The 22,851-nt window shown below is 50.0% G+C and overlaps 1 protein-coding gene across 6 annotated transcripts in view; it reads right to left on the bottom strand.

Moving 5' to 3' along the window:
• Nucleotides 1–22,851, bottom strand: part of PREX1 (phosphatidylinositol-3,4,5-trisphosphate dependent Rac exchange factor 1) — a 178,135-nt gene that overhangs the window by 43,708 nt on the left and 111,576 nt on the right. For all 6 annotated transcript variants that reach the window (XM_036321000.1, XM_036321002.1, XM_036320999.1 and 3 more), the window contains exons 7-12: nucleotides 19,678–19,811; nucleotides 13,406–13,524; nucleotides 11,611–11,760; nucleotides 9,454–9,601; nucleotides 1,451–1,551; nucleotides 14–117 (exon numbers count right to left, since the gene is read on the bottom strand). In XM_036321000.1, coding sequence (XP_036176893.1) covers nucleotides 14–117; nucleotides 1,451–1,551; nucleotides 9,454–9,601; nucleotides 11,611–11,760; nucleotides 13,406–13,524; nucleotides 19,678–19,811 — 756 coding nt within the window. The remainder of the gene's footprint in view (nucleotides 1–13; nucleotides 118–1,450; nucleotides 1,552–9,453; nucleotides 9,602–11,610; nucleotides 11,761–13,405; nucleotides 13,525–19,677; nucleotides 19,812–22,851) is intronic.

Here is a 22,851-nt window from a genome sequence, read left to right on the forward strand (position 1 = left end):
ACAGGGTCCCTACCTTGGACATGATGTCCTCCAGCTCACTCCGGGCCTTGTACGTGCCGTCGTCATAGCGGAAGCGGTACATCACCTGCTCGTTCTTGAACTGGTGCTTGTCAGAGACTAGAGGGACCCAGGGGGCAGTGAAACAGAGCAGGCCCCCTCGGCCTCAAGCCCACCATCATCACCCTCCACTTGGCCAGGCTCCGTGCCAAGCAAGATGTCACCGAGCCTCCTGCCCATGCTACGTGCAGGGCCTTGCTGGGACCTGCACTTTGGGTCATGAGAGGCCCAGAAATCCCTGAGCCAGCCTGTGTTGGGACGCAATGGGCCCAGCATCTCCTTGGAGCTAGATCACCAAAGCTTGGGTGGGGACCACGTGTGCTGGGTCTGAGACCACACTGTCAGCACTTATGGAACCATCTCTACACAACGGCCTTGAGCAGCCCTTCGTGTTTCTCTCTCTCTCTCTCTCTCTCTCTCACTCCCCACTTTGGATCCATTAGCAAACCTTGTAGGCTCTCCCTTCAAAACATTCAGAATCTGACTCTGCACTCCACTAGGTCCAAGCCTCCTCCATCTCCCTCCTGGAATATCACAGCCGCCTCGGCGCTGGGCACCCTGCTGCTACCCGTGGCACACAGTCCACTCTCCGCATGGCAGCCAAAAGCATCCTGTTAAGGTCTGAGTCTAGGCGGGTCTTTCCTCCACTCAAAACTCAGCAGTGGCTTCATGTCACTCAGAGTAAAGCCAAAGACTCTACAATCCCCTATTAGTTCCTGGACCTCATCCCCTGAACACTCCCCGTGGCCCTGTGCCCTCTGACATCGCCTAACACTCCCCCTGCCCACTCCGCAGAGGCCATCCTGGCATCCTTTTTGTTCCCCGAACAACCACTTACCCTTCTGTCCCGAGGACTTTGCACTGGCTGTTCTCTCTGCCTGGAACCCCAAAGCCCACCTGGCTCCCTCCCTCTCTCGGGTGTTGGCTCCTTCTCAGTGAGGCCTTCCCAACTCGCCTATTCCAAATGAACCCCACTCCCCGCTTTCTCTCCCTCCCTAGCGCTTACCACCACCTGTATACACTTATTTTTATTTATCTTGTCTACTGTCTTCTCCCCACAACTAGAAGCTTGGCCCCAAGGGGACAAGAGTTTTCATCTGTCCCGTTCACCACTAAGTGGACAGTGCCTGGCCCCAAACAGGCACTCAATAAACTTAAGCGGACAGAACATCCTACTTCTCTGCCCCCATCTTTTCAAGGTGTCCCCACGCTGCTGCTACCCTAGGGGAGCGAGCAGTCTTAGAAGGGCATCCACATTCCTGGGACCCCACGGGGCCAGGGAACAGGGTGGCTGCAGAGACGTTTAGAAATGGCCTCTGAGTCCGTGGAAACAGCACTGTAGGGGTCTGACCTGTGCCTATCCCTTGGCCCACCAGGCCCGGCCCCCACTCACCATGGTGGATAATGCCATTCTCCAACAAGGCTTGGCCCAAGTTGACTCCTTCTTCCGTTTTGCTGATTTCACCAATTTCCAGGAGCCAGGCAACAAACTCACTGCCAGGAACAGAAGATGTGGTTGAGAGGACGTCCCCAGTCCTGGCCCTCGGGGACCAGCACTAAGCAGGCTTGGCCTCACCCACTCTTGGGAAGGAGCTAAACTTCCCTCAGGGAAGCAAAGCTTAGGGGGCCACAGCCCTGGGGGTTGTGCTGAGGCCTGGTGATTCTCCCCATGACCAATGGCAGAGAGGTGGGCATAAGCAGACCCCGGGCCCTGCCTCAGGCTGGCTGGCTGGCTGGCTGAGTGGATGGATAAATGGGAGAGTGAAAGGATGGGAGGATGGATAGATGGACACATGAGTGGATAGGTAAATGAAAGGAAAGTGAATGGATAAATGGATGACTTCACAAATGAGTAACAGACGGCCGAAAAGCCTGGTGAGCAGGTGGGTGGAGGGGAACATGAGTAGATGGGTGGGTGATGAGTAGAGAGACAATAGGGTAGATGGGTGGGGCATGGATGATAGATGGCTAGGTGGATGGGTGGATGAACAGGAGGAATGGAAAACCAAACAAGCAGGAAGAAATACGGGTCCAGAAAGGTAACTGGAGAGTCAGGAGAGTTAATAGTGATTAAATTATGTCAGCCTCCTACTTAAAATCCTCCAATGGGCTTCCCCATTACTCTCAGAAGAAAGAAAAGTCTGCCCACGTGAAATCTAGGCCCTGCAGAAACGCCCCATCCTCACGGGCCCATTCCCTCCGTCTTTCACTTATTATGCTCTAGCCATGCCCACCTTCTTTAAAAAATGTCAGATTCCCGCCTGCCTCAGGGACTCTGCATTTGCTGTTCCCTCTTCTGGGAAACACTTTTCCCAGCTCGTCGGGTAGCCCCTCCTTTTCATCATTCAGTTCTCAGCTCAACTATCAGCTCCCCAGAGAAGCCTTCCCTGACCACCTCATCAAGAGGAGTCCCTTAACCCCACACAGTCCATCCCATCTCTTGGTTTTGCTTCCTTTTTAATACTTGTAACTGTCTGAAGTTGCACTATTTGCAGATTTATGTATGTGTTTATCAGCCATCTCCCCCAACCGGAATGTAATCTCCATGCCCTCTTATGCATGGCTCCATCCCCTGGACCCAGAAGAGGGTCAAAAAAGCACATGAGGGCTCAATAATCGTTTATTGACAGGAGGAAGGAATGAACCATCGAGCAAGGAGGAGTGTTCTGGGAGCAGGAGGAGGACTCAGGGAGAAAGCAGTGCTCATCGGCCACAGGAAAGCAGGCAAATCCAACGTGACTACCCCGTGCAGTAGAGGCTCAGTCAGACCCCAGCTCCTGGCTCTTGGCAGTGCACTCAGAGCTCAACCCCCTTGAAGTCAGCAGGAAAGGGGAGAGCCGGGAACGAGCTGTTTCCGCCTCGCAATCTGTGTTCAATGAAAGCAGGTGGCAGCTGGCCAGAGCACAGAGCTCTCCTGCTTATCGAAACCAGCTGTCCCGCCTCCAATTACAGGACCAGAGGGGGGCAGGGCTATTTTTAGCCTTCCAGGGTTTGCTGAGCAAAGACCTGCGTTGTGTGTAGGTAGTGGTGTGTGCTGAGGCATTCAGAGAGCCCCGGGTGCAGGCCCAGGGTGGGGGAGCACAGAAGAAATGGATCTATCTGGTAGAACAGGCCCCCAGGTGGGAAAGAGACTGCTCAGGGTCCTGCCCATCCCCAGTTCCATTCTCTAAGTCCCAAAACTCAGAGACAGGGAGAAAGTTGCCCACAGCTAAGAGAAGTGAACAGATGTTGCGTGCCCACTCTCGGAAGCTGGGGGCTCAGCGTCCGGCTGCCCACTCGCTGTCCCATTGGAGGCCGCCTCTGGCACTGACCCCAGCCCTGTGGCCAGGATTGGGGGTGGGACAGGAAGTACCCCACAGCAGATGCTAGGACAGGAGAAGACACACCAGAGGACAGCAACTGTGACCATGTTTCTGCTCTAAGCCGAGTCTTGCTCCGTTTTAGAGGACAACTGGGCAAATTTGAGCAAGCCACTGTCCCTCTCTGGGCTTTAACAGGGTCCATCTGGCAAGTGGTTCACTCAGGGGCTTTCTGGATTTAACAGGTAAACTTTCTAATCATACAAAACCTTAAGCTGGGATCCAGTGTGCAAAACCAGATAAAATTAATTGCTGAAGACGGGAGCCACTCCTCAGAGTGGCTGACTATCGCTGCCTGGGAAGGCTAAGACATCCTATGGCTTTTCAAGAAAAGCCGGAAATCCTGCATTTCCTGTGAAATCTCCCAACTGGTAAATGTAGATATCAAGTCCAAGTTTTCCTGAAAGCACCATGTGGCCTAAAGAAAATACAGCAGCGAACTGTGCTGGGTCAGTAGGGCGCCATTTACCACCACTGGGTGCAGGGAAGGGTGTTCTAGGATGAGGGATCAGCATACACAAAGGCCCTGAGTGAGTTCAGGTTAGGAAAACAGCAATATGCCGGCTGCTGGGAGCTGCAAAGAGCAGCAAGATCCAGTCTTCCAGAGGACATAACTCAGTGCAGTGATCTGGGGACACGGAGAGAAGGCTGGTCTAGTTGGTGGCAAGTTTGAAATTCAGGAAATGGAGGGCTAGCTGAAAGTTATTAATACGTGTCCAGCTTTCATCCCTCCTTCCTTCCTGGTCCCCAGAATCATTCACCCAGTGAACATGTATTCCGCCTACTAGGAGCCAAGCCCAGTGCTGGCCACAGGGGATGCACAGACATATCTCTTCTAGGAAAGTGCCCTCGCTGAGGTCCAATGTACCACTCACCACCTATTCAATAATCTCTTGCCTATCTCTTCCATGGCCTGGAGCTCCATGAGGGTAGGAACTGGGGGATTTCTAGTAAACCCCACTGCCTAAGATGCTTCCTGAAGATGCCTGCAGCAATGCTCGACACATCATTATTGACCAGCTACTACATGCTCATACCCTGCACCTGCGCACACAGGCAGATGAGACAGCAAGGCCTCTTCCACCTGAGAGCTTCCCTTCCGGCAGACATGAATAACCGAATGACATCTGACCTCTGTCAAGGGTAAAACCAAAGGCCTTCTCCTTCCAGGAAGCCTTCCCTGACTGCCCGACAGACAGAAGATCACACCTTGTTCCCTGGGCTCACACAGCTCGTCAAGTGTCCTCATTCGGGGCCTGCATGAAGGTTCGCCCTCATCTTCCTCTTCCACTTAGACTCTTTCCATGGCTTTTCAGAGCACCGAGAATAAAGGCTGAGCCTCTTACCCCTTACCTGCCTGATCTGGCCCGTCCCCTGGGCCATTGTCTCCCCACCTCTCCCACTCACTCCCTTCAGCCACACTGACCTCCTTGCTGTTCCTCAATTGCTTACTTGAGGCTCATTCCACCTCGGAGCTTCTGTACCTGCTGTTCCCGCCCCGATATTTTCACAGCTGGCTCTTGCTTGTTCTGCAGACCTTGGTTAAAATGTCACCTCCCAGAGAGGCTTTTCCTGACCAAGCTGTTGAAATAGCACCCCATTCCCTTGCCTCCTTATACCAACCTACTCACCTCCTTACAGCATCTTCAACTCTGAAATTCCCTTCTTTGTTTTTATTTGTATTTGTCTATTGTCTACTTGCTGATTCCCCGATTGGCTGGTTATCGCCAGGAGGTCAGAGATCTCGTCTGTCCTGTCCACAGCTGGCACATAGTAAACACTGAATGAATCGCATGAATGAATGAATAATAGATTCTGTCTCCCCAACTAATCTGGGGACCCCAGAGGACAAATGCCATGATCCTCCCATGATGCTTCCAGAGTAACATACAGATTTTATTCCTTGGTTTTTGTCATGTGCTATCTGTGAGTTTTGTCTCTGAGTTTGGCAAACATAGGCCATTCCTGCATCGATCAGACCGTCAAACCTAAGCGAAGGTAGGGGAGGGCGGGGGTAAGGGGGAGATCAGCCAAAGGACCTGCATGCATGCATATAAGCCTGACCAATGGACACAGACACCAGGGGGATGAGGGCTTGAGTTGGGGGGGGGGGGATAGTGGGGGGGGGTAGTGGGGGGGGGGTAAGGACACATATGTAATACCTTAATCAATAAAGAAAAAAATAAAATAAAAAACAGGCCACTCCTTAAGCCCAATACACATTTCTATCACTCTTGCCAGCACTGTGCTCAGCATGCCACTCACATCTTCTCACTGTATTCTCCAACAATCTTATCAGGCATATTTTATTCTCGCTCATTAATCAATCATTTACTGGACTCAGAGAAGTTAAGAAACTTGCCCAAAGTCCTGGAGTGGGAGCTCCAGGACTTGAGTCCAAGTCTGACTCAAAGCCCAACCCTTGAAGGTTATAAAGATAAATCAGACACTTTCTGTATTCATGGAGTTCCCTGTCTAGTGGTAGAGACAAATGAGAAAGTAACTATCAAGTAAAAATGAAATGTGCTGAATAGAGATAAAAATGGATCAATGCAGCAGAATGTTGTGGGGGAAAGTCCTGGATTCACATCCCAGCTCCCCACCTGTGATCCTGGGTAAGACCTTTTCCCTCTCTGTGCCTCAGTTTCCTCACCCTTAAAATGGGGATAATGGCAGTAACCTGCCTCACCGTGTTGTATGAGGGTTAAAGGCATGGCCACATCCCAGCTCCTGGAGCAGAGAAAGGCTCAATTACGATGCCCCTGTGGCTGCTGGTTCCTTCCACCCGAGGGGCCAGGGTACTCCTGGGGGAGAAGGCTGGGGAGCCGAGCCCCAGCAGGGAAGGAGGAGATCATAGCTCCGGGCTGGGTGCAGAGCAAAGCCGTCGGGGAGAGGAGTTTTACAGAGCAATCTCCTGCAGGACAACAGGTCTTTAGGACACAGTGATTACACAATGAGCTTCAATTCTGGCCCCGTTTCCAATGGGCAGTAAAAGAAATCTCCTTAATCCTTCCTGAGGAGACAGAACACTCCCCTGAAGCTCTAATCACAGACAGGTTATCCCATCCGGTGGACTATGCTCTCGGAGGGGTCTGGCAGGAGGTGGGGAGTCCTCTGACCCTGGGGGACGAGGAAAGAGGAAGGCCCCTCCAGAGAGAAAAACATCCTTTCTGCCCAGGGATTAGGGATTAGCTGATGGAGACCAGCCAGGCTGTCCCTTCCCCACTTCCCACAGCCTGCAGGTCTGGCACCCCATATCCTCTCCACCCAGGGAGCTTAGCTGGGGTGGCTGACCCTTGAGGGCAAAAGGGCGGCCCAAATCCAGGGCATCCTGGTCACCCCTTAGGGGCCCAGCCACCCCCCAAATCTCCTCCTTGCTGCCCTGCCAACCACAAGCTTTGGCCCATGACCATACCCAGCTCCACACTCGGTCTCTGACAGCCCATTCAACATCAATACTGAATGTGTACCAGGCATTTCAACCTACCACGTCCAAACCTAAGCTTCTGTCTCCCACTGTCGCTGCGTCTTTATTCACCCAGCTTCCGAGCACCACACTCTCCCTGAGTGCCTCCCTCTTCTCTCCCTGCCCCTCCCTGACTCCTCTGCTGGTCCTTCCCCCAAAGGCCATCAGCCCCCCAAACCCAGTCCCTGCCTCTCCACCTCCTCTTCAGATCTCATTCCGTCTCTATGGCTCCAAAGACCATCTAAATGCCCACATCTCCTGCAGCAGGTCTCCAACCCAGACTTTTCTTCCCAAGTCAAGATTCTATATCCAACTAACAAGTCACATCTCCATCCAGGTGTCTACTAGTCTCAGTGCAACCGTCCAAATAGCCTCTGAGCTCTACTCCCACCCCCTGAAACCTGCGCCTCCCTCCATCTCCTTCCCCTCTCAGCAAGCAGCAACTCCAACTTTCCTGTCAGTCCTTAACTATCTTTGCTCTCACCCCATCAGCAAATGTGGTCACCTTCAACATGACCAGAATGCAACCATTTTCCCCCCTCTCTGCTGTGACTGCCCTCATCCAAGTCACCTCTCTCCTGGTCTGTGGCATTAACATAATAACACAGTGGCTTTTACTCTTCAAAAGCTTTTGGGAAGCAGGTGAGATATAAGTGAATAAATTCTAAGTCAAGTCCCTGCTCACAAGCAAACTTCTCCCCCCATTTGGGGCACAGGTTCATGAGGTTGCCCTCGGCATTCCTCTGCCCTCTCCAGAGTGTTGACCACTGTGTTTCGCACACAGTAGGTCTGAAAAGAGCCTGACCATTTCTTCTGCCTCTCCCAATCCCCAGGTGAATGCCCCCACCCCAGGTGAATGAAACCTGGGTTTAAGATCCAATCCAAAGTCAGACATCTCAGAATATATCCTAAGAAATCCGAAGCACCAATCAGAAAGACTATCTGCACCCCTATGTTCAAAGCAGCATTATTCACAAGAGCCAAGATCTGGAAATAGCCCAAGTGCCCACCAGCAGATGAGTGGATAAAAAGGCTGTGGTGCATTTACACCAGGGGTCGGGACGTCCAGCCTGCAGGCCATATAAGGCCTGAGAAATTATTTGGTCTGACCCTGCCAAGGCATTAGGGTGAGTTAAATCAATGTTTGACCACATACAGCAGGCTAATTTTTAAGTTGATAATTTTGTATGGCCTGCAAATGATGTTATAAATATCAAAATGGCCCTTGACAGAAAAAAGGTTCCCCACCCCTCATTTACACAATGGAATACTATTTGGCTGTAAAAACGAAGGAACTCTCCTCCTTTGTGACAGCACAGATGGACCTGGAGATTATTAAATAATCCAATTATGAAATAATACAATCGGAGAAAGACAAATACCATAAGATATCACTTATGAACAAAATAAACTGACAAAATAGAACCAGATGCAGGGATACATGGGGCAGTCTGACAGAGGTCAAAGGGGACGGAGGCAGGGGAGACTGGATGAAAGAAGGAGAAGAGATTAGCCAAAGAACATATTGCATAACTCACAGACACAGACAACAGTGTGGTGAAGGCCGGGGGCAGGGGAGGGGGCCTGGATGGAGGTGGGCAAAGGTGGGGGAAAATGGGGACATCTGTAATAGTGTCAACAATAAAAAAGTAATAAAAATACAAATAAAAGATCCAATCTGGTCACACCTGTGCTCTGACCCCTTTGCTGCTTGGTTATAAAATGTGGACCGGGGGAAAATGTTTTATTAGTAGTAAATAATGTATTTCCCAAACAGAGAAATGAGAGGCCCTAAGTACTGAAAAGCTTACAGAACCCTCCCCCTCCTCCTCTGTCATATGTAACTCAGGAAAGGAGGCCTCCCCCAGACACCAACCCTGCGGACACCTTGTTCTCGGGCTTCCAGCCGCCAGCACTGTGAGAAAATAAATTTGTTGTTTAAGCTGCCCGGTCTGTGGCATTGTGTCACGGCAGCCCCAGCAGACTGATTCAGAGCCTACATTTGCTCTCCCAGACCTTCCATCACCTTCGTCATCAATTCCCTGTGTCAAATACCTCTGTGCTTGAAACAACTATTGTGGCTTCTCTTCCCTGATGCTAGAACAGCACTTTTCAACCCATGGTGGGCAACCCACTAAGTCGTTTGTGAAATCAATTTCATAGGTCTCGCTCAGGATTATTTCTGAAATGACTTCAATAGAACAGAAAGGGTAGGATAGGACCAGGTAGGATAGGACAAGACAGGACAGAAAGAAATAGAACAGAAATACAGAGCAGGAAATTCTCAGAGTGCATCGAACACAGTAAGTTTTGTGACTCTTCAGCTTCATTCATGTATTACATGGATGTGTGTACCAGGCCATAACAGGAAAATTGTTTTGCAGTGAGTTATGGTTAAAAATACTTGAAAGACCTGATATGGGGGCCCACTATTCTTCTTGACCTCCAAAGCACAAGGATTCAGGGTGCTTTGGTAGCTCTGCCCAGGAGGGCTCCTGTGGGGAGGGGCAGGACTGGGGAAAACCAGGTGGGTACAGTGGTCCCAGCAGAGGCCAAGGTCGGGCCACTCACTTGCCGAGGAAGCACTTGGGGACGGTGCTCAGCTTTCTCCGGCGGTCCTTGATCAGGTTCACCTTCTTGTTCATCATCATGTGGTAAAGCTTCTCCCCCTTCTCCGCAATCATGACATAGGCGTCCCGCTCCATGCCCAGCTTCAGGCCTGCAGAGGAGGCACGGTCAGCACCAGGGACAGCACCAACACTGAGGAGTGGAGGGGCTGGCCTGCTGCTCCTGAAAGCTATCCCCAGCTGCCCCCACTACTGCCACAGCCAGTGGCCATCGATAGAGCACTCACTGCATTGTGGTCTCTGTCCTCAGCTCCTCTAAAGAACTCGGTAGGAGAGGATGGCTAAAAAAACCCATTTTGCAGATGGCAAAACTGAGGCCCAGACAAAAAAATCCCAGAGCAAGTAGCAGTTAAGCTTATGCAAGCCTTCAACCTGAAGATAGGTTTTCAAATTTAGAGGTTATTGGAAAGCCTACCGAGATCTTCCTTCCAGCCAGATAAGGCTATTTGGCCATTTCTCTCGAAAATACAACACACACAGGACCCTGACCCAGATCACTGCTTCCCCCCGCTACCACCACCACCCACATTTTCTACTTGGACCCTGTCTGCTCCTGACAATGATAGGAAACACTATAAGCATCTCCTATATGCCACTTGGTCCTCAGGAAACCTACAAGCAAGTACCATTATCCCTATTTCACAGATGAAGAAACTGAGGCCCAGCGAAATTAAGTTCTCTGTACGAGATTTCCCAACTGGAAGTGGTAGAAGCAGAATTCAGAGCCAGAAAGTTTGCTCCAGATCCATACTGCTGACCACAGCAATGAACCCCATCCTTGAAAGGTCAGGGTTTTGATAATACCCCGTTTCTAACAACCAAGGCGCTTTCAAGCCACACCCCACTCGTGATCACATATGCTCTGCACTAACCACAACCTTCGATTCTGACCACAAAGATCCTGATTTGCCACACCCAGACCAGGTCACACCCCTGAACTCTGTCCCAGTCCTGACCACACATCCAGCCCTGATCAGTTTCAGGGGCCAACTTCAGTAGCTTATTTAGCCTAATGCCATTTTAATAAATTTTGATGCAATATTTAAAATAAAGAAATGCCACCTTAAAATTCAGATGTCTAGCTTCTTTAGGAAAAAAATAAAATCAATGGATCTAGTCATGTTGGGCCTATATTCTTGAGAGGTGACAGTGACTTGTGCTTTGTAGGGACAGGAGAGACATGGATGGAGCTGGCATATATGTGAAAAGGAAGAATTAAAAGGATCTGATCTACTGAATTTGGGGAGCAGGATGAAATCAAAGATGACACCAAGAGTTGAATCTGAGCTTGTGAGAGAATGGAGGGGCCACTTACTAGAGATAGGGAAGTTGATGGGATGAGCAGGTTTGGGCAGAAGATCTGATGGAGATGAAGGGCTCTGATTAGACATGGTGAGTGTGAGGTGTCTATAGCACATGTGGGAGGTCAGGATAGATTTTAGGATCACATGTCAAACTGCCAAGCAGGAACTGTTATCCCCACGTCTCAGGCGACATCACTGAGGTCCAGCAGCTGAAGTAACTTGCCCCAAACACACCAAGTCTCGCTTTTCCAAGCCTGGTAGTGACTGCACACCAGTCCACTACCCACCCCAACCTCACCCAACTACCACACCCAGCCCCGCACTTCCTGTGGGAGCTGCCTCAGAGGTGCCTGAGCCCAGAGATGCATGACCACAGCAGTAGGCAACTCTCAAGGACCCGCTTCCCCAACGCAGACTCGGTGACTCTCTAACACAACCCCAAGAGAAGGTTAGAGAACCGTGGAGGAGGAAAGGCATGCCGACAGCATCTTTGCCACCAAACCCCAAGGGTGAAAGATGCCACAAATCCAAGGATGATCAACCGTATCGACATGACCTTGGGCAAGTCCCTTCCATTGGGCCTGTTTCACCATCTACCTAGTGGGCTAACCCAGATGACCTCGGGTGATCTGAAATACCACCAAGGTGCAACACAGTCCCCGAGCTCCCTACCCCTTCCGAGTCCTGCTTCTAGTAGCTCTGACCTCCCTGCCCCTTCCCTAGGCACAGCCCTCACTCTGCAGAAGTGACTAGCCTCGGGGAAGCCCCCCAGAGCCACCACTCTCCAGAGAACTCACTCTCGCGTTGCTCCCGCTCTCGGATGATGGCATCCAGCCACTTCTGCTTCTCTTCCGCCGTCTTGGCCATGCAGACAAACCACTTGTTCTTGGCCGTGTTGTGGATCTTCCAGCCGTTGGTGACAGTGTAGCCATGGCTATGATAATCCGCTGGCAAAGGCAGGAGGCAAAGGTGGGTGAGCAGACTCGGCCACACAACTCTGAACATTCCCGACCACACGCTTGTGAGTGAGTTGACAGGACAAGCCCTGCGGCTCCAGGGGCACGGGCAGGATCAGGATTTGAGAACTGAACTTTCCAGCCTTCTAATTCTCACTCCTTCTCCTGGCTATTCTCTGGCAGGCAGGGAAGATCTGCAGACCCTCAACGACAGGGGCTTCAAGCTCTTGCCGTCCAGGCACAAATGCAGGTGACTCAAAGGGAGATGCCAACCCAGAGCCCAGGAATGCATCCCTGCCTCCCTGCCCATTTCATTCTGGCCTTGGGCTACTCGGATCCCTGGTACAAGCCAGATAACACCAAGTCGTGGGCCCTAACATGCTGCTTGCTGGGTGGGGATTGGCAAACCCCTGTGAAAACAGGCTGATGTCACCCAGGGAAGTTGCTTCAGGGACTGCCTGTACCCTGAATCAGCGGAGGGGGCCACAGGGTTCAGGAGACTGCCAAAGGGGTCTGCGGCTCAAAGCCAGTTAAGAACCCCTGCCCTAGACAAGCTTAAGGGTACATACACCAAGAGGTTTACACAAGAACGCTCACAGCATCACCGTTCGTAATAGTCAACAGTGGAAACAACCTAAATGTCCATCATCAAAGGGATGGATAAACTGGACTATTCATGCAATGGAATATTACACAGTGATGGAAACCAACAAGCTAGAGAGAGCTACATGCAGAAACACGGATGGATCTCACCAACATGGGGTTGAGAGAAAAAAGCAAGATGCAAAAGATTGTATGGTGTTCATGACAATACAGTGTACAGGTGATGTGCTGTGGAATTGTGCACCTGAAACATGTACAATTTTGTTAACCAGTGTTATGCCAATAAACTCAATTTTAAAAATCCAATAGATCAAAACTTAAATTAAAAATTAAATATAAGTATATATATACAGAAATATGTAGCATCATTAAATATATATATAATATACTATTTTGTTGTTAATCCTCACCCAAGGTTATTTTTTCCATTGATTTTTAGAGAGAGTGGAAGGGAGGAAGGGATTAGAGGGGAGGGAGAAGGAGAGAGAGAAAGAGAGAGAAAGAGAAACATGGATGTGAAAGAGACACATCGATTGGTTGCTTCCCACAGGTGCCCTGACCAGGGCCGGGGATTAAACCTGCAACCCAGGTACATGTCCTTGACCAGGAATGGAGCCCAAAACCCTTAGGTATGTGGGCTGGTGCTCTCACCACTGTACACACCAGCCTGTGCTATAATATAACCATTTAAGTAAGATTTTAAACAGAGAAATTGTGATTAAAATATTTAGTAATACTTAGGAGGTAAAAATATTTTTAAAAAGCAAGAAAATGACCATCACAGAATTTGGAAGTGGTTACTTCTGAGGGGAAGGAGGTGCTGTGAGAGGGAGGGGGCTTCCAGGGGGCAGGCAGTGTTTACTTGTTAACTTGAATGGTGACTACCCAGGTATTCATTTCATGTGCACGAGTTTTAGGCATTTTGTGTAGGTAGGTTCCGGTTCAAATAAATGTTTAAAAACTAACTGAGACAGAGAGTGGGTCATGGAGCAGGAGGGACTGGGCTCAGGCAGGGCTTGGGGTTGGGGCCTACCTGTCCCGTCTTCCACGTTCTCCACCTCCATGACTTCAGTGTTGATTCGGCCCCTGAAGATGTAGAGGGAGCCGTTGATGGATTTGGTCCTCTTGGTGGATTTCTTGCTCCCGGTGACCCTGAAAGACAGTGGGAAGTCAGCATCCCCCATGCCCCACCTCAGGGGAGCGCCAGTGTCTTCAACAGAGCGGAGGGAGAAGGAGCAGGCACAGGGAGAGGCACAGGAACGGGAGGAGTGCTGCCCCCGCCAGGAGCATGGGCTTTCGGCTGGTGGTTGTGTGACTTCCCCACTCCTCCCCACAGTTTCCTCACCTGGGAAATGGGCTGCTAGCCTTCCTGGCCTCACAGAGCTACTTTCCGGCTAAAAGGAGACTTCGACGAGAAACTAACAAGCAGCAATCGAAACCCATTCTTCTTGGCTAGAAAATGGGTCGAGGCTCTAAAAGTGTCTAACAAACAGGAACTTCCTGAAATAAGACCGGAGTGGAAGAGAGTAGGCAGTCCATCCATCCGTCATCTGCATTCAACTACCCACCATTCATTCATTCACTCAGGTGAATTCTACCGCTCACGCATCTAGTCACTCAAAAAACATCTGACCTGCACTTCCTGTGGGAGAATACCAACCAAGGGCAGTCATGCACCCACACATTCAACAAGCACTAAGAAAACACCTACTGGGTGCCAGGCACAATCTTGTAGGTGCTGGGGCTGCAGGAGTGAACAAAGCAATGTCTCTGAGAACTCCATCTTCCAATACCAGGAGGGGCACAGACAGAAGCTAAGAAGTCACACTCCCATTGTGTCAGAAGTGCTCAACGTTGAGGTTAAAATAAAGCAGAGACCGAGCCCTCTGAGCTCGAAGGCCACTTTGTGGTCTCCACCAGGTGGGCGATGCTCACCGAGAGTCAGCTGTGTCTGTCCCCAAGCCAATCTGCCTGATGTGCACCTGCCACTGTAAGTGGGTAAACTACATATTACATAAGCTGAGGACACAGGCCCGTGGAGAGAGAATTCTCTCTCTGAAAATTAAGTTGAATGTTTCAGAAAGACGGGATAAAGGTGAGTTGCTTTTGTGTGAAGAGGATCCTTAACCCCCAAGAAGAGGCGTTGGCACTATATGAAAAGAATGTTTAACGAATGTGATGTTTGTGTTTTTAATTAAAATAAAACATTTAAGGTTTTAAAAATAAGAAAGGTTGTAAAAATAATAATAAAACAAAAGGATGGATAGGGAGGGTGAGGCTGTGATTAACTGGGGCGGGGAAGAGGGCCAGGGAAGGCCTCACTGAAGAGGTGGCACTGGACCAAAGGCCTAGGGAAGGTGAGGGAGGAAACTGGGAGGGTATCTGGGGAGACACATTCCAGAGGGCACAGGCGCCATGGCCTGCCATGTTGCAAGAACCAGCAAGGAGGCCAGTATGGCTAGAGCTGGGTGGGTGAGGGGAGTGTGGGGAACTGGGTCAGAGTGGCCACACGGGCCAGACCCTGCAGGACCCTGTGGGCAGTGGTGACATGGGCTTCTCCTGTGGCCTGAGATGGGAGCCAGGCAGGGTCCGACCAGAGTAACATGATCTCATTTAAGTTTTAAAGGACTCCCTCTGGTTGCCTGTGGATAAGGACTAGGGATGGGCCAATGGAAATCAGGAAGAACCAGAATAGGAGATGGTTTGTGTGCACGTGTGTGTGTGTGTGTGTGTGTGTGTATACACATATTTTTACAAACTTTTTCTTAAAGTAATATCCATATAGGAAAAAAAATGCCCAAAGTAGTATATGGCTCAATTAACTTTTGCAAAGTGCTCCAACCAACTGAGCCACCCAGCCTGGGCCCAAGACCACATCTGGATTACTACAGCTTTACAGTAGCCTGGTGTCAGTAATACATGTCCTCCAGCTTGGTCCTTCTCCAAAACTGTCCGCTTTTGTGTTTCCATGTAAATTTTACAATCATTTACATACACACACACACACACACACACACACACACACACACACAACCTCCCTCCTGGAATTTCTGTGGGAACTACACCGAGGTTCTGGCCAGAATGCAAAGGACTTACAGATGAAGTGGGTGTGGGGATGAAGTGGATCAGAATCAAGGACACCTAAGATTCTGAGCTCCTGGGGAAGTGGTGGTGCCACTGACTGGGAAGGAGGAAACCAGAGGAGGAAAGGGCTGGGAGCAGGAGTTGTGATGGAGATAAAGTGTCTTGTTTTAGGCACGGCTTAATTTGTGAGCCGTGTGGGAGACACCAAGTGAAGGTAAAGATTTACATTTCTTCTACTTTACAGACATGTGCCCGGCTAATTCTAACCACTTTACATGTCTTATTTGACTTAATCAATAAAAACAACCCTATGAAACTTTTATCCCCATTTAACAGACAGGAAAACAGAGGCACAAAGAACTTACCCAAGGTCACAGGGGGTAAGTGGCAGGCCTCTGGGTCCTTAACCACTTCCTGCTGCTGCCTTCTCTAAGATGCTAGGCAGAGAGTTGAGATATGAGACTTAGCTCTTCTGACTCTGTTTCCCTCTGAAGAATGGGGAGGTAGGCTTTAAAACATGCCCTTCCACTCTGACATCCAAGGAGCCTCTACTTTTGAATTAGACCAGAAACACTGAGTCAGAGACCTTCCCTGACCCATGTTCCGGACGGGCGGTGCCCTGCGTGACCCAGGCAAAGACAAAACAGTCGGCAGACACCTAGCTACGTCAGGCATTTCCTGTGACCACATCACAGTCGGGCCAGTTGTTCCATCCACCACTGCCCAGTCCCTCTGGGACCTCTCACAGCCCAGTCCTCTGGCTCCCAATCCCGAGGCAGGAACCTGGCCACCTGCCAGGTCCTCTCGGGAGACAGATGTGCCTTCTCCCTCCACCAGCCAGGCTCACTCACAGAACTGAGAAGGAAATGGCCTTCGAAGAGCCCGTGGCGGCCAAAGGGCAGCCGGAGAAGGCCCACTGGGAGGCAGTAAGATCAGGACCAGCTGCTCTCCCTCAGACAGGTACGGCCACACCGTGAAGGATGGGCCGCACTGGGGTAGCTGAAGCTCACTCAGCAAACTCAGCCAAAGCTGGGAGCAGGCAGAGGCCTGAAGAAACATTGTTTTCTGGAAAAAGTTCCTGTTACCGACAGCCCAAGCCAGGCAGCGGGGCAGGCGGGGGTGGAAGCTGGCAATGGCCTTGGCACTGCCAAAGAAAGGCTCTCAGGATGGCCCCAGTGAGAACAGGCAGGAAGCAAGGAGGAAGGAGATGGGGACACGGATGGAGGGACAGGAGGACATGAAACAGACACAAATACACCTAACCCAGTGGACAGGCATAAAATATCAAATGAGAAACCATGCTGGCCCAGCCACCGCTAGATGGTGAAAGAGGGAAACTAAGACCTCTAAGGAGAAGGACCAAGCCCCAGAATAGGGAGGAAAGGGCAGAGGGGAAGGGGCCTGTGGTTGAAGCACCTACTATGTACCAGGTGCTATGGGATGGCACTGAATAGGAACTCAATGTGTGCAGAGGTACGTTAACAGCGGCAGTAAGAGCAGCTACCCCTTATTTTGCACACTTTCTATGTGCCAGGCATACTTAACACATTCATTCTTCACAAAGACTCTGGGGTAGCTGTTCACCCTATTTTACAGATGAGAAAACTGAGGCAAAGTCACAAATCTAGAGAAATTACTGGACAGGGTTTCAATTATAAGGAGCTGGGCTCTTAACCAAACACCACTGTAAGGAGAGGTTTATCATCCCTATTTTACAGAAGAGAAAACAGGCTCAGAGAGGTCAGGCTGGAAGAGGAAGACAATGAGAAGCCCACACATGTGCATGGAATGCCCATTATTCAACCTATGGAAAGGCTCCTGCCCACACCCTCAGGTGGCAGCAGAAACAGACAGGGAAAATGAGGCTCAGACAGTAAGTGACATGCCCAGACCAGAAAGGGGCTAGAGGGAATGCTGACAGCAGGGCCCAGAGTGAACCGCACTCAGCCTCCGCTTTCACTACAGAAGTGAAGCCTCTGGAAAGTTACCCAAGACAAAGTAACAGGAAGCACAATTCAAAAGGGTCACAATGAGACAGTCCTCTACCTGCTGAGCAAAAAACCTAAAAGGCAGGAATCCCTCAGTCCTCTATCCACGCATCCACCCATCCACGCATGCCCCCACCGATCTGTCTAATTTCCCCTTTCCAATCATCCAATCATCCATCCATCCATCCATCCATCCACTCAGTCATCCAATTATCCATACCGAACTTCAACCACCATAGCAACTACCATCCATCCATCCATCAACAACACATCTAACTGGTCATCTATCCACTAATCTCCAAACCTCCATCACCTACCCACCCTCCCATCCATTCATCAGCCTTTTGACTCAACAAACTATATATTAAGGCCCCAATTCACTATTCATTCAAACATACCTCTGCCAGCTCATCATGTTCTCATATCCATTTCTCCATCTACCCAAACATCCATACATTCCCCCAACTTCTATCCATCCATCCATCCCACCACCTCCTGCACCTCCAACCATTCAACCACTCACTCCTTCACCTACTCACTCATCTATTCAGAAATCAATTCATACATCCATCCAATCTCTCCCTCCCTGCCTCCCTTCATACACCATTCATTCATCTCCCAAACCTCCAACTACCCATCTATGCCTCCTCATTTGCCCATACATCCCATCGATCACACCTTTATCTACCACTCATCCACCCATGCATTCACTCCTAGACTCTACAGAGTGCAAGAAGTTCCAGTGAAAGATACAAAGATGACAGTGGTCCTATCCTTTCTGTTGCAAAGCCTAAGAACAGAGGAGCCCTCTCCCCTCCAACCCTCTGTCTTGGATCTTAGAATCACAGGATGCTGGTGTCACAAGAGACTTTCCAACTTCCATGAGTGTCTCAACCTACACAGTCCAATATGGAAGCCACAGTCTCGTGTGGCTACTGAACACTTAAAGTGTGGCCAGTAGCCTGGCTGGTGTCGCTCAGTGGTGGTTGACCACTGACCCATGAACCAAGAGGTCACCGGCTCAATTCCCGTCAGGACACATGACCAGGTTGTGGGCTAATCCCCAGTAAGGGGCATGCAGGAGGCAGCCAATTGATCATGTTTCTCTCTCCTCGATGTTTCTATTTCTATCCCTCTCCCTTCCTCTCTCTCTAAAAATCAATAAAAACATATTTTTAAAAATTTTTTTAAATTTGACTACAAATTGAGATATGTAGAAAGTGTAACATACAGGATTGGGCATAAGTAAGTTTACAGTTGTTTGTATGGAAAATAATACAATAACTAATAAATAATAACACAAGAATAAACTGTTTCATGTACTCACAACTGTAAATCTAATTTTGTCCCAACCTGTACATTCCACACTTTAAAGATTCAGTGTAAAAATTTTAAAAGAATAAAAAACATCTCTATAATAATTTATTTTTAATTTATTATGCTAAAATAATACTATTTGGGGATATAATGGGATAAACAAAATTTTTTATTTAAATTCATCTCACTGGTTTCCTTTCACGTAATGTGGCTATCTATCTGTATAAAAACCTCAGCAACCATCGCAACCAAACAGACGACCGAACAGGCTGTGTGGGGCAACCAGGCTGGCAGGGGGGTTAGTGAGGGCCGACCAAACGACCGAGCAGCCAGCGGGGGGGCAGTGAGGGGCGACCAAACGACCGAACAGCAGGCTGCGTGGGGCAACCAGGTCAGCTGGGGGGTGGGGGGTGGGGGTTGGGGTAGTTGGGGGCAACCAGGCCGGCGGGGCGGGGGGAGCAGTTGGGAGCAATCAGGCTGGCAGGCAAAGGCAGTTAGGGGTGATCAGGCTGGCAGGCAGGTGAGTGGTTTGGAGAGAGTGGTCCAGGATTGTGAGAGGGATGTCCGACTGCCAGTTTAGGCCCGATCCCCAGGATCGGGCCTAAACTGGCAGTCGGACATCCCCTGAGGGGCCCTGGATTGGAGAGGGTGCAGGCTGGGCTGAGGGGACCACCCTGCCCCCTGCACGAATTTTGTGCACCAGGCCTCTAGTTTCAAATAACCACATTAAGTTTTAAATAACCTATATGGCTCAAACATTATATTTCTATGGACAGTGCTGATCTAGAACAAACCCCACAACTCAGAAGAGAAAAGGAGGTGCAGAGAGGGATGTTGTCACCATGAGAAACTGTCAGAGTTCAACCCAATCCCAGCCGCCTGGCCCACCTGGGCAGCCCTGCCCCCAGCAACTCACCTGGATTTCCGCTTGCAATAGACAAGGAGGTTGTCAAAGAGGAAGAAGGCCCTCTCCTGGATGTTGCCTGCGGAGATTTTTAACAAAGTCCCCTGCAGGAGGAGCTGGGTGCAGATGTCCGTGAGGTTGGACCCCTGCGAGAGTGACAAGGGGCACAGTGAATGAGCTGGCAAGTCCAGAACACTTGGGGATACCCTCTTCCCTCCCAGAGACAGAACCTACCACTGCCTCCCTCACCCCAAAATCTAAATGCACCGCAATCTGCCAGCGGACAGGAAACCAGTACAACGTGATCAATGGCTTCCATTGGCTGAGCGAGCCAGGACAACGCTGGGACGGGCATACAGAGGTGACCATTCACAGACGGGGGACTTGGGGCTCAGGGAGATGAAAGGACTCACTCAGTCAGACAGCCCTGGTCAGCATCTAGTTTTGTTTTGTTTTGGGGGGCTTATTACCTACGCCTTCCTCCTAATTTATTTATGTCTTGACTTGTTATTCCATCTCCCCCACAAGAATGCCACCTGTTCAAGGTCATACAGCTAGTGAGTGAGCAAGCTGGGACCTGGACCCAGGCAGGTGGCCCCTCTGCCCTGTCCACTATCTCTGCTACCCTGGGCTGCCTCTTAGAAGGCAACCTCAAAGGTGTTTGTGTGCAATCACTGGTCAAGAGCAGGGGTCTCAGGAGGGAAGAGACCACGTGTTCCCAGGAGCACAGGCAGCCTAGGCAGAGTGGAAAGAACACATCAGAACTTCTATTCATGGTCTTTTTATTTCTGTTTCCTCTGTTCCCTCATGGGTGAGCAGTCGATGGGCTCTTAAACCAGGGCTCCCAGAGCCAGCAAGAGGAGTGTGCCCTGTTTCTCTCTGATACATTTCTTTTTATTACGACAGTCTGTGGGGCTTGCATCTGGAGTGTCCCCTGGGTCAGCCCACGCTGGGTGTGAGCTCTAGCCAAGCTGCATGATGCTTGTTCATCTAAAACATCTAAGAAAGAAATCCTGCTTTGCTGCCACGGCTCCTCCTATTGAGCATTTGCGCTGAGCCAGGGAAGAAAGCGCCGTTCTGAGTGCTCTGCATGCCTCACTCCCTAATCCCCAGGTGTCTCCAGGGGTACTTCCACTAGCCAGACTTCCCAGAAGAGGAAACTGAGGTAAAGGAATCCCTCCACACAGAGGAGGCTGGCTCGTCCACTCACTTCTGCAGTATTGCAACACACTGCCGTTTCCTTGTGCTCAGCAAAATGGATTTATGGATTAACTTATCTGGTTTGAACTAAACCAGCCTCCCAACTAAAAAGGACAAGTGGCTTACGAAGGATCAGGCCCCATAAAACCACAGATCAGATATCAAACTAATGCTGCAAGCCCAAGCACACAGCAAGAACGTGGCCCGGAAAAGACTCCCCTCCTCCCAAAGCAAGCCCTTGTCAGCCATGTTCCGAGAGAGGCAACAACCACCTAATCAGATTGGCAACAGGTCAAGCAAAAGGATTAGAAACGATCAGGAAAAGTATCAGAAATAAGGACTGGCCATCGCTATCATTCACCGTGAACAACACCTTAACTCGTCATGTCCCCTGAGATTGTAACTACTGATGGCATGAAGCCAAGGCAAGTAGCCTTGCTGGTAAACATTATTTTTTTCTAGCTAAAACATATTATTTCCACAAGTCACCTTGAGGATGAAACTATATTTAAAAACCGTCCTACTGCACAGAAAACCTTTCATATTTTCCAAAGAACATTCATATTCCACACTTCACTTTATCCTCAAAATGACACCAGAAGATAACTTCAGGGATATTATTACTAAAATTAGACAAGTAGGGGGAAATAAGACCAAGAGAGCAGGACAAACTAGCCTGAGGCAAGGAACTCTGCAGGTTATAGTGCTGAGCTTCAAAACCAAGTCCCTGTGCCTCCGTTTCCTTATCTGTAAAATGGGAATAACAACACCTCCCTTCTAAAGTTGGAAATATATAACAGGTGCTCAGTAATTGCCTGTGATTCTTATTCTGGGTCACTTTATTTCCTACTGTAGTGATCAAAATAAGGGCCATGCTCAAACTGTAAATTTTTCTAGGACAAAGGGGGTCCCCAAAACCCTTAATTCCTATTTCCCTGGGCCCTTACCAGAAGAAGGCATCTGGAAATCACTTCTGCTCTGGCTGCCAAATTGCTTGTGCAATACCCTCTCCACAGGGGCCCATGTGAGAAATTTCTTTTCCAGCTGGTTTCCAGGAAATTATCTGTCTCCCAGAAGAACTGGTCTATGTCTTCCTTTTTTGACAATAAATGTTCAGTAACTTATATGCCCTGTTCTTTTCACTTTGGCTGCCAGGAAGCTCAAAGTCCAAAGAGACAGGCGCTTAAATATGTCAACAATATTTGCTCCCTATGTGAGCACATGTGTGTAAAGTGGCCATGTAACCCGCTTCCGGCCAATAAAATGAGAGGGAAGTTCCTCTGGGGCTTCTGGGAAAGGTTTTCCTCCCTGAGAGAGGAGTCCCTCTCACTACCCGAAGCTGCTGCCATCCTGGAACCATGAGAAGAAGGCCAACAGGATGACAAGAGACCAGATCGGAGCTCTGACATCATGAGGCTGAAACAAGAGTCCTTGTGGAACACATCCTGACCGACACACTGATGATCAGGCGATTTTCAGTTGTAGGAAACAGAAACCAAGCTATGCATTTTAGGCAGAAAGAAATGGGGGGCTTCCCCAATCAATGAGGGCCTAGAAGGGGTAGGAATTTAGGCCCGGGCTCCCAGCAAACCGAGAAAAGGCCCCTCCAGGGGCCACGGCCTTTGCCCTCCTGGGAAAAGGGGAAGTCAGGACAGCAACTGCCTGAGCTGATACTCCAGGAAAACGCCAATCTGACAGCTGGCCCTCAACAGCCGCTGCCTCCACTGTCCGCTGCAAAGCCAACCTGTCCTGCCACCAACAACAAAAAGGCCCCTGCCCTGCGTGCCGACACCGGGAAGCTGGAGCCGGGCCCTCTGCGCATGCCACCACAGAAAGTCAAACACGGCCGAGGCTGTGCTTTGCTGCAAGACAGCACAAGGTGGCCTCCATCCGGCTCCTGCCTTCCAAATGTCAAGCAGCTGGATCTGATCTTGGCCAATCACATCCCAACCCAAGACTGAGTTCTTCTCCAGTCTCGGCCAGGCA

This window comes from Myotis myotis, unplaced genomic scaffold (genome assembly GCF_014108235.1).
Source record: "Myotis myotis isolate mMyoMyo1 unplaced genomic scaffold, mMyoMyo1.p scaffold_m19_p_9, whole genome shotgun sequence".
Taxonomy (NCBI): domain Eukaryota; kingdom Metazoa; phylum Chordata; class Mammalia; order Chiroptera; family Vespertilionidae; genus Myotis; species Myotis myotis.